Source organism: Chlamydotis macqueenii, chromosome 4 (assembly GCF_036417535.1).
Source record: "Chlamydotis macqueenii isolate bChlMac1 chromosome 4, bChlMac1.mat, whole genome shotgun sequence".
Taxonomy (NCBI): Eukaryota; Metazoa; Chordata; class Aves; order Otidiformes; family Otididae; genus Chlamydotis; species Chlamydotis macqueenii.
In genome coordinates, this window is record NC_141559.1 from 67,443,377 (window position 1) to 67,455,696 (window position 12,320).

At 39.7% G+C, this 12,320-nt stretch overlaps 1 protein-coding gene across 1 annotated transcript in view; it reads right to left on the bottom strand.

Annotated features, from left to right (window-relative positions):
• NCAPG (non-SMC condensin I complex subunit G) overlaps positions 1-4,602 on the bottom strand; it is a 29,782-nt gene extending 25,180 nt beyond the window's left edge. Inside the window, exons 1-4 of the mRNA XM_010128203.2 lie at positions 4,220-4,602; positions 3,444-3,653; positions 2,310-2,538; positions 784-929 (exon numbers count right to left, since the gene is read on the bottom strand). Of these exons, the coding sequence (XP_010126505.2) occupies positions 784-929; positions 2,310-2,538; positions 3,444-3,653; positions 4,220-4,330 (696 nt within the window). The 5' untranslated portion in view covers positions 4,331-4,602. The remainder of the gene's footprint in view (positions 1-783; positions 930-2,309; positions 2,539-3,443; positions 3,654-4,219) is intronic.
• Positions 4,603-12,320: the final 7,718 nt, after the last annotated feature.

A 12,320-nucleotide genomic window follows, 5' to 3' on the forward strand; every position in this document is an offset into this window, starting at 1 on the left:
CTAATACATTAACAAGCAGATTCTTATGCATGGAGGGAAATGGAAAATAAAATGGAATAAGAATAAAGTTAACAAAAAACTCAGAAGCTTGGCAGCTCCACTTGGACACAACACCTGGATATGAAAACTATTCTCTCTTTAAAGCTCCAACAGCAATGAATACCTGCAATTAAATTATTGAAGTATGTACTTTTCAAAGCCTAGTAACACAGAGGTTCAGTTAAAAAACCGAATTCAATCTAAGTTAAGAAAGAACAAAAGATAGTTGTGTGAAAAAACCTGAACATTTTGTTTGAAGATCTTGCCCAAGATGCCTGCACAAGAAATATACATGGTAGCATGCGTTCTCGCCCTTACTCCTACATGTAAACATAAGCAATGGATGATACTTCTCAAAATTGGAATACCAAAAACATGCTTTTTTTTTTTCCCCACACTGATCCTAACTTTACTTAATTATCTAATAAGAGAGAATAAAAATTGCTTCACAAACATCAGAAAATGCATAGCTAGAAGAGACAGTATACAAAATCTATATTTTTACTGTCTGATCCTGAAAAGCTGAGTTTATCACAAAAGTAATTTCTATCAAGCAAGTTCTGCAGTCAAGTTCAGGGGTTTTAACTTGAAAACTTGTATTGAATCACTCCCCCTCAAAATTCTGGCACATGAAAATAAATTATTTAACCATTCTTAGTGTTTAACAAGTGAAATATAATAAAAGTTTTAAAGCCTTTTTCCTAAGTTAGTCTTTGAAATTAATATTAAAGTGATCCAATTTACCTCATAAGCCAGCTTCCTGACAGCTTCCTTTACATCCATAGTGCGGCCTACAATTTTTGGCAAAGTCCTTGCTGATGGAGCAATACATGACAGCACTGCACGCCTCACTTCTGAATTTGAATCATTTTCAAGTAGTGTATTGTAAACTGAAAGTAAAATAGTCACAATAATGTTTTCATAACAGTTTGAAATATAAAAACATAAACTACTGGGGAAAAAATAAAATCAGCATCTGTTATTAAAACTCCTCCCCTGCATATCTCATACAAATTTAGGGAATGGTTTAGGGTCACAGCCCCAAGATTTTCTGGCAATTATACACTGAGCAATAATCTCAAAAAAAGTTCAGCTATGAAGCATTTGCAATCATAAATAGGATCTTCAGTTAATAACTCTGAAAACTGCTACTCTAGATCCCACCTTTACTAACCACTTTAAAACAAAATGATTCCCAATGTTGGCTCCTTAGGACCTCTACTCATTGGTTATGCATGTCATTACCTCTGAGGTGGATCCTCAGATTTTCTTATAAATTGAAAACTGAAATCTCCATTAAGACTACCAAAACTCAAAAAGTAAATCTCTCATGTAATGCTTTTTGTTATATTCTTGATCTTTCTTCAAAATTAAAAGCAACAACAAAAATAATTTAATCAGCGAATACTTGAATTTGTCTTCTTGCTCCGAGATGATAACTGACTATGAAATTTATGTGCTCCTAAATAAGCAACCTATAAACAAACACTTAGAAAATATAATTTCAAAGAAGGTGCCTTAACAATAAGAAAAACTCAATTAACCTCTTCACAAAAGACAGTATGTAAAGTTTAATTAGGGCACAATTTACATAACAGCTGTGCTGGTAAAAAACTTACAGTGAGTCTACCTTGAGGCAACAGAAGTAAAGGCTTAGTCAAGAATCATACCATACAAAGAAACCCACAAACAGCACAAAAACAGTAACAAGAAACCTGGGTGCCAGAGGTGCTGATCTCTTAAAGGAAGTGATCCATTAACAAGATGATATTTGTGGGGAGGGGGGCGGGGGCCCCCTATTTGAGACAAAATATAAAATTATTTTTTCTGTTATTATCTCTACTCCTCTAGGTATTTCTCTACAAGTTCAATTCAATTAATAGTACAAAAGGGTTCTTAGAGGGCAAGAACTGAGCAATTTGCAACATCCCAATTTGCAACACACCATTATGCTCATCATCCTTCAGCTACATTCAGTTCATAGAATAGCCTGAGCCCAATATGATTTGTGTGTCATTTAATCCCCAGTGGATCTCTCCTTCAAGCAGTTCTGTCTTTTCCTCTTGAACGTACACACCTCTTGCATCTACAACCTCCTCTGGCAAAGAGCTACACAGTTTACAAATTACAAGAATACCCTCTAAGGCTGAACTATGACACTTACTCAATGCTTAAAAAAAAAAAAAAAGATTAAAAATGTTAAAAATGTTTTAAAGTAAAGTAAATCAAATGTTCTTAAACAAAAGAAAAAGAAAAACAGTACTACTTACTATTAACAACAGGACAGTTTTCATCCTTAGGATCTTGCAGTCTTGACAGGGCCAAGACAGCTTGAATTCTCACATTTGAAAATTTATCTTCAAGTCTAATCAGCATAGCTTCATTAATTTTATCAAATAAATCATCATCAATCTGGGCATTTTCTGGCATATTTCCCAAAATCTTATTAACAAGCTGGCATGTTCGAAACCTAACCGCATGGCTGTTTGCATTGTGAGACTTAGGAAAAGAAAAAAAAAAAAAGTATTCTTACAATCACACTTTTCTCATTTACAACACAAGGCTATTAATATGCATATGTAAATAGTTAATATTCTATACAGTACATGAAATATGTACTTCTGTGTTTCAAAAGTTTTTCTGATGTGAGTTAATTTTTAATAAGATAAAAAAGCTATAGAACTGGAAAACAATTATGTCCCATCACTTATATCAGTGGCACTTAACATAATTAGCTGTGCTTTCACAAAGGAAGAAACATGCTTGCCACTCAAAGCAGACTACAGTACACTAGCTAACTTACCCCTCTGTCTCCATAAAGCATTAGAAGGGAAATAACAAAACAAACAAACAAAAAACACGAACAAAAAAAAAATTAACAAATATTTTGGTCTGATCAATAGTTTTTGTATGTCAAAACGCTAGTTTAAGGAAATGTAATTCTGCTTTTGTTTTCATACTATTAGAGCTGTTGATGTTCTTTCTATATAATACCTGCAATAAGCAGAAATGAGTAATACATCCGCCAACCATACTTGTATGAAAGATCTTTTAATATTTTTACTTATAGGAAACAGTATAAATTCATTTCCACAACAGTTGCACAATTTCACACTTATAAATGCACCTACAGTAAACCCTATAATGACACATCCGACAGCCAAGTAAGAAAACAGTTCATATTTTCTCATGGGCCTAACTTTTGAAATTCACTTGTTAAGTCATTGAGGGGGGATGCGGTAGGTTTTGGGAGGTTGGGAGATGTTACTCATAAAGCACTATCTTTGCCTTGCTTTCACTTTTTAAGTTCTAGTTTGTAGGTATCATCTCAAGCACCAGCAAGTCTTCCCCACTGCATGAAGCTTCCATTTGTCATGTTAAAAATTTAATAAGTGTTACTGTACCTCAAGCAGAAAGTTAAACATGTAATTCAGAAGCAAATTATCATCTTCTCCTTCGTTACTACCATCCTCTTTCTCCATTTGATAAAATGAAGTAACAAATTTAGCCACAAAATTTATCACTTGTTCCACTGCTGGTTCCCGTTTGTAGATTATCATAGCATACTTAAGGAAATGAATGAATTTTTCATTAAAATCTTCCTTATCTTCCAACTGAAAAAAAAAAAAATCAAACCACAACAAAAGATAATTACTTGGTCCATCTTTCAAAAGCAGCACCAGGGAAAAATAAATGAGTATAAAATGTTAAATGGAAGCTGTTAGTTATAAAGTCCTAAAGCCCCTAGTTAGGGGGGCTGTTGCACACTCTTCAGTAAATATTTTGCTTTAACTCCACAGCAGGCATACGTCTTGACCACCGGGCTCTATTCTGGAGTTTACATTTACCTGCTAACGGGATTCGGAATGGCAACCGACACCCTCATGCGTAATTATCCTGTGTCACACCTACCTGTCTGGTATCCAAACGCCTTCCAGCAACATCATTAATACCTGCTGTAGGCCATTCTTACGCTCATGATCGCAGGAGACAGCTGTGTATAACGGTTTAGCGTGTCGCTTGGTTTTGGGGTTTTTTTTTAAAGGTTGCAAGGCCTTTCTTAGCCATACCTTTCTTAGCGCTCATTTTAGGGGAAACAAAGCCAAACGCCCTCACTGTCCCCTCAACCCGGCGGGTCACCGCCCTCCCCGCCGCTGGCAAGCCCCGAGGGCAGGCGTACCTGATCATAGGTGTTCTTCAAAGCCACAGCAAGTTTTGCGTGGTTCTGGTGAGGTTTCTGGGCTAGCTGAAAGGCTTCCTTGATTTGCAGAAGCTTCTTTTTAGCGCCCATGGCTGGACAGAAAGGGGACGGTCACACCACAGCTCCCCTGCTCCGCACTCCCGTAGAGCTGAGCCGCCGCAGGAAGGCGGACAGCTGCTGTTTCCCGCACGGGGCCCTACGGCGGCAAGGCTGCTCAAGGAAGGAGCGGCGGAAGAAGCGCCCACCGCAAGCGGACCGAGGCTCCCACCCAACAGCCGGGACAAACCGCTCCCCGCCGCCTGCTCCAGCCGCGGGTCCGCCACCGGACACCAACCGCCACCGCGCGCGCCAGCAACGGCCGCTGCACCCGCGCCCTCGGCTTCAAAATCGGCGCGAGTACCGCTCCCGGTCTCGCGAGAAAGGCAGGTGGGCGGGGGGGGGTGCGCGTGCTCGTTTGTGCGCGCGCTAGCAGAGCGGCAATGGCGGCCGTTATCTGGGAGCGCGCGGTGAAGCGCCGCGCTACGCCGCCATCTTCCTCTGGGGCGGGCTGGCAGGGAGAGGGGAGCGGCCAGGGCGGCGCAGGGTTGCGACCAGCTTTGCTTCTGTCGCGGTCACGGCGGGAGCGGCTGGTTCAGAGCAGACTCGGTATCGGCCCTGTTGCGTCCGAGGAGAAGCGTCGGGCAAGAGAGTTTCCATAATATATGTAGATGCAAAATAGTTGAATAAGCCTGATAAGCTCTGGTACCGCCTTCATCCACATTCTCTAAGTCCTCTCCGGACGTGATTATCTGGAAAAATTAGTATAGTTGTCTTTCGTAAACGGGAGCCTCACACCGAAGTTGGGGTAGCACATCAAGAAAACCCAGCTGCTGTCTAATAGTAATAAAAACCCTGTGGAGAATGGTCATCCAATGAGACAAAAAAATGCTTAGCTACTGTATCTACAGCAAGATACTTTTGCCTATTTTAAAGTTCACTTTTGCCTATATTAAACATTTAGGTAACAAAGGAGATTAAGTTCACTAGGTAACCAATTACATTAACTGCTTACTTAGTTCCCTGGGTGAACTACCTAAGCTGAACCCAGCTTGCAGATGGTGTGCTTCTTATTGAAGCATCTTTCTGTTTTGTATCAGCTGTAAGGGGGTTTGAAAAGATGGATAGTATGGATAACTGACTTGTTGGAGTGCATATTTGTGTTCCTTACACACTGAATCTTTTACTAGTGGAAATCTTCCCCAAATTTTCAAGCATTTCATAGAATCATAGAATGGTTAGGGTTGGAAGGGACCTTCAAAGGTCATCTAGTCCAACCCCCCTGCAAGGAGCAGGGACATCTCCAACCAGATCAGGTTGCTCAGAGCCTCATCCAGCCTGGCCTTGAATGTTTCCAGGGATGGGGCATCCACCACCTCTCTGGGCAACCTGTTCCAGTGTTCTATAACTCGCATTGTAAACATTTTTTTCTTAATATCTAATCTAAATCTACCCCCCTCTATTTTAAAACCATCCATTTGTTGTGAACCTACTGTTTTCACATAAATCCTTTAACTTGAGAATAGTAATAAATTCTGTATCTTGTTAAAAACAGGAAAGATAGCTGAGCTCAAACTCCAAAGATATGTCACAGGTTACAGAACACACTGTGAGACAGAGCCTGATATTTAATGTGAAGCAAGGCAGGAGATGATTAGCAGAGTGGAAATGTTCTGAACATATATTAATTATAGAGTTATGGGCAGCATTAAAAATGTGAACAGAAGTAGTTAACTGTGGACACTAGACATTTAAGGTATTGACATCTCTCTGTGTTTGGGCTTTAAAAAAAAAAAAGGGTCTAATTACCTCAGGTGATGATAGTTATCTAGTAAGAAGAGATGACATACCATCAAATGGCAGTAGGTCAAATAAGCAGAACCAATCCTGAAGAAGGGTAATTTTTGGTTTTCTAAGAAAAAAAAACACCTAACAAATAAAATAGGCAAGCACTAGGGGTCAGTCTTGTTCCAGATCTGAATCTTCGTAGTGTTTAAGTAGCAGCTTTTTATCGACAAAATAATGGAATTATTTTCTTTTTACAATTGTGTCAAGGGTTATGGGGTGTATGAGCTGTATGAGGAGAATGGAGGGCAGCAGCAGGAGAAAAAAAGCATTCTATTTTCATAGTTAAAAATAGATTTTAAAATCATTTATACATGTGGCCCAGAGGGTTTTTTTTCCCTGACATATTGTGTTTTACTATACAGTTGTGTATGTTTAAAGGAGATACCTGCTTTTTAAGGGTTTGTATTTTGTATTAACTTTTTAAATGTATAGATCTGGCCTAATCCCCTTCTGCTCCTAGAGAGCAAGAAATGGATTCTATACGCACAAGTACGATAGTAACATAGAATCATATATATTAACTTTTTCTTAAAAGTTTTTATTTTGGGTTGGAGATATAGTCACTCTACAAAAACACTATAATCAACAGCAAATCCTCAATGAGTTGGTTTTTTTGAATGGTTATATTTTCTAGAGAAATACAATGTTTAACCATATTTCTATTTAAGATATTTTTACTGGAAAATTAACTTAATCTAGCTTTTTTCTGCTATAAAGAAAAAAGGACTATGGATACAGAAAGATAAAAGGATGTGGAGAAGATGATGGAAACAGGAAGAGAAGAGCAGGTAAATCTTTGTGATTGTTGTGGCATTAAAAACACAGGACTTTTAAGTGAAACTAATAATGCGAACTGAATTATTTTTGATTCACGTATGTTTGGGACCCCATTTGTGTCTACCTGCATCTCAGATCTACAGATTAGGATTTTCCCTAGCAAATACCTTGCAGTCCTTTATGATGGATTTCAACCAGGATATAAGATTTATTTCTCCCAGTCTGCTTTAAATATTTCTGCTAGGCTTTGTATTTCTAGGTAGAAATAGAAGTCAGGCCTCTGTTATAACAAACTGAAGTCTAACCCAGTTAGACATGCTGGCTTTCAGGGTAAATATGCCACAGGAGTCCAGATTCCCAGTATCATAATTGATAGTTCATGGGTAGGTATGTAGCGTGCTGAAGTAATCACAGATGCTGGCCATTTAGGCTTTGCTCCATGTAAAGTGTAACAGTCTCCCTGTGACACTAGGTACTTTGTTTAACTGATAGAGGTGTTTGCTGTCAGAGTTTTTACAGGTTATGTTTCAGGGCCTTGATGCCACTAATAAGCCTTAATGGCCTCTGAACAGCCTCACCTGGGACTGGCCTCCAGCCACACCCCTTGCCCGTGGGGCCCTGGGCCTCCAGTCCTTTTCTGAGCTAACTCTCAGGGCTCAGTAAGGGCCAGCTACTTCCTGAGGGATGGATACAATGACTGACTGGGAGGGTAAGAACCTCACAGGCAGCACAGGTCCAGAGGTTGTAGCCACTGGGTTTCACAGTTCTACCCAAAAAGGAAAGGAATTATGAAATTCAGAACCTTGGATGATGCTCTAGGCTCTGGAGGGAAGCGTGCTTTTGGTGGCAGTCTGGTGAGGTCCCCGATGACTGGAAGAAAGGGAACATAAACCCCATTTTTAAAAAGGGTAACAAGGAGGACCCAGGCAACTACAGGCCTGTCAGCCTCACGTCTGTGCCTGGCAAGGTCATGGAGCAGATTCTCCTGGAAACCATGCTAAGGCACATGGAGAGCAAGGAGGTAGTTGGTGACAGCCAACATGGCTACACTAAGGGCAATTTGATGGCCTTCTGTGACGCGGTGACAGCATCAGTGGACAAGGGACGAGCAACAGATATCATCTACCTGGACTTATGCAAGGCATTTGACACTGTCCCACACGACATCCTTCTCTCTAAACTGGAGAGACATGAGTTTGATGGACGGACCACTCGGTGGATAAGGAGTTGGCTGAATGGCCGCACTCAGAGAGTGGTGGTCAATGGCTCGATGTCCAGGTGGAGACTGGTCACAAGTGGTGTCCCTCAGGGGTCTGTGTTGGGCCCGGCCTTGTTCAGCAGCTTTGTCGGTGACATGGACAGTGGGATAGAGTGCACCCTCAGCAAGTTCGCCGATGACACCAAGCTGTGTGGAACTGTCGACACACTGGAAGGGAAGGATGCCATCCAGAGGGACCTTGACAGGCTGGAGAGGTGGGCCTGTGCCAACCTGATGAAGTTCAACCAGGCCAAGTGCAAGTTCCTGCACCTGGGTCATGGCAATCCCAGGCACAAATACAGGCTGGGCGGGGAATGGATTGAGAGCAGCCCTGAGGAGAAGGACTTGGGAGTGCTGGTGGATGAGAAGCTCAACATGAGCAAGCAATGCGCCCTTGCGGCCCAGAAGGCCAACCGCATCCTGGGCTGCATCAAGAGGAGCGTGGCCAGCAGGTCGAGGGAGGTGATTCTCCCCCTCTACTCTGCCCTGGAGAGACCCCACCTGGAGTACTGTGTCCAGTTCTGGAGCCCCCAACATAAGAAGGACATGGACCAGTTGGAGAGGGTCCAGAGGAGGGCCACGAAGATGATGAGAGGGCTGGAGCACCTCTCCTATGAGGACAGGCTGAGAGAGTTGGGGCTGTTCAGCCTGGAGAAGAGGAGGCTCCGGGGAGACCTGATAGCGGTCTTCCAGTACCTCAAGGGGGCCTATAAGAAAGATGGGGAGAGACTCTTCAGTAGGGCCTGTTGTGATAGGACGAGGGGTAATGGTTTTAAAATAGAAGGAGGTAGATTTAAATTAGACATTAGGAAAAAATTTTTTACACTGAGGGTGGTAGAACACTGGAACGGGTCGCTCAGAGAGCTGGTGGATGCCCCATCCCTAGAAATGTTTAAGGGCAGGTTGGATGAGGCTCTGAGCAACCTGATCTAGTGGCGGATGTCCCTGCTCCTTGCAGGGGGGTTGGACTAGATGACCTTTGAAGGTCCCTTCCAACCCTAACCATTCTATGCTTCTATGATTTTTTTCCTTTTCCTTTGAAATAGTGACCTCATCTCCTATGCTATGGTCTACTTCTGGTTGTCTCTACTTCTGACTCACTGCTCTAGATCCTTTCTCTTTTCTTTGTCAGTCCTGGTGTGTGAGCAAATACACAGTGCCACAGGGTAAGCCAGATTTTATACATATCAGTTACTTTGTGGTAATTTTAGATGTAGGTCACTGGGTAAAAAGTAAGTTAAAGAAAGGAAAAAGGAAAGTTGTTGCTATGCTGTTTAGTAGGTGTTCCAGGGCTTTTGTAACTGATAGATCTGGTTGATTCCAGTTTCCATATTAAAAATACAACCACAGTAATACTTCATGCATAATCGGGCCATCACTATGCAGTAGTAATCAGAGGTTCTGTTTACCACATTCCTCCAAAACTTGTGTGCATGTAAGTCAGCTATAAAATTGTATATATTATTATAAATAGTTACTGTTTTCAGTCAGTGAGGAAATCAGTAACGCTTCTAGTGGTTTCTGAATTGGACTCTCAAATCCTGTTTGCTTTGTGAGTGGAAAGAAATTAAAATTATAAAGTAGTTACATATAATATTTTATATATACATAATTATATATAGTATATATAATTACCCAAGATGTACCAGTGGCAGCACTACTTGTCCCTTTTCTTGCGTTCAATCCCCAAGCAAGCTTTATTGGAAGTAGGATAATGAATTAGAAGAGCAGGATAGCTGCTCTTACAAGTCTTCTGATTACTTTTTATCCTTTGTCCCATTTCTTTTTTTTTTTTTCTTTTTTTTTTTTCCACTCCCCATAAGGAGGAAAAACTAATCCCTGAAATCTGTATTTTGGGGTCAAAAAGCTACTCTAGGACCAAAATGAATTCAAATAGAGATCAATAATAAGCATAGTGATTTATTAATTAAATTAGAATCTCACTTAGAGATGCATCCTCCTTTGTTGAGATGCTAACTTGAGAAGTTTTAAATCTGTTTTATTGATACAGCTTTGTCATTTGAAACACAACATGACAATTAATGACTAATTGCATTGTTCTACCATTTTCAAATGCAAATTTTATTGGGCTGCAAAACAGCAGTAAAGTGTAATCTGTTTAACTTTGTCCTCATGTATTATAAAAAAAAAAATTCCACTTCAATAGTACTGGTATTGAGACAAATAGTGGAAGCATTGGCCTCTGTATTAATTGTGTTTTGGGAAAGCTGTTAAATGTTAAACAAAGAAGCAAACTTGGGTATTAAACATTTGCAACACAATTATCTTATTTATGTCCTGGAATTTGAAGTGTGTAGATATTTTAATAGTAGCTAGTTTTATCTTGCATATCACACAAAGATATTTATGTGTAGATATAAATAATGCTGGATTGATAGACTTGAGTTTCAGTTGAGACAGGGAGATAAACTGGGCAAGTTTGATCCGTATGGGTCACATTTTATTTAAATTATACTGACGTTTAAGTCATGCAAGGTGTTATGCTTGAAACTTGTTTCAGCCATTTGAAGCTTATTTGGTTGGTGGCAAAGGATTTTGTAATAACTGTGTCCAGAATTGCACCGTTTCCCATTTGCCAGTCTTGATGGTGTTGACTTAGAGGCTCTTTTAAAGATTTACTATCATAGACTGATCAGCTGTCAGAGAATGTTTCTGATATCTGAGTCACTGTTATGAAATAAATATGTGACAGGACAAAGTGCTTTTATGTTAACCAAGCAATGACAAATTGCTTTGGTACCATAAAAAAAGGATGCGAACTCAAAAGTTACTTACTTTGCATGCAGATTTTGTTCCAAGTTGTTTGTTTTCTTTTTGACAGTGGGAGAAGGGCATTATAAAAACACTACAGAAGGGGGAAAAGTTATTTAGTTTTTGGTCCTCCCACACATGCCTCTAAAATAAGAAAGGATTTGATTCCAAGTCAGAGCTCATCAGAAACCCTATTGATTTCCTTATTGATTGAGAACAGTAAATATTCCTTCAATATTACATTATTTAAAAAAACAGACCTGAACACAAATTTTGGAAGAATATGATTAACAGAACATTTAATTTTTGTTGTGTAATAATGGCCCAATCCACCATCAAAGTAAGAGAAAGAACATGCTGTCACATAATGATAGTCTATGTGCTATGATTTTCCAAATTCAAAGGTTGAGAAGACTAAAGTTTGTAGAACAAAGGTCTCAACTCTATTATACATAGCACAGTTGGCTGAGTTAGAAGGACTGCAAAAAGGGATTATGAAGATTTGCATTTTAAACTATCTTTGCCATATACTGCCTCAAATTCAAGAATATTCTGTAAACTACTTACGTGTTCCATCTGATTTTCACGAAACCCACATTTGTATAGCACACACTTAAATTATGCTTTGTGATGTCCCTGCTTTGTCATCTGATCTGTAGGTGATTCCCAGATCAATTAGAAGAAAAAAAAAAATAGGTCAAATACTCATTGAAAAGCTCTGTTATTATTTGCTGAAATTCTGTTACTGAAATCAACTGGATTTTTGGACTACTGGAACTAATGAACTTGAGTCAGCTATGAATTTATGTTGTATGGTTGCATTTTCTGGTGCATAAGGTCTGACTGAAGCTTTTCCAATGTTTGAAGTATTGACTGAAAAGTCTTGTTTGGACTCAGAATAATTTACCAGTGATAAATTATGGTCTGCTAAAACACCACCTGGTAGCAAAGCCTCAAGTTTTTTTCCCTCAAACCCCCCAAAATACATAAACAACCTGCTTGAAAATATTTAAGTGGTTTATTCCTTTCCCAGTGTACCTGAAGATCTGTACTCCTCTGCTCTATGTGTTTCAGTTCTCTGTCCAGCCATGCACTCAGGTCTCTGCTGTTCAGTAAAAAAAAACATAAGCAATAACACAGGTAACTTACTGTAAGTACTTTGGAAACCTTTTGCATTTTTCTTAATTCACTTTCTATTTCCACTCAGTTTTGTTCTTTTTCTGAGGAAACAAGGTGCTAGGAAATTGCTCTAGCCCGTTGTATTATCTTGATTGTCCTAAGAATCTTGTCAATTTTATCAACATTGTACATATAATTAAGTTCCTACACTTATTTCTCAAATTGATGACTGTGTAGAGGACATATTATAACCATATTAACTGAGTTAAA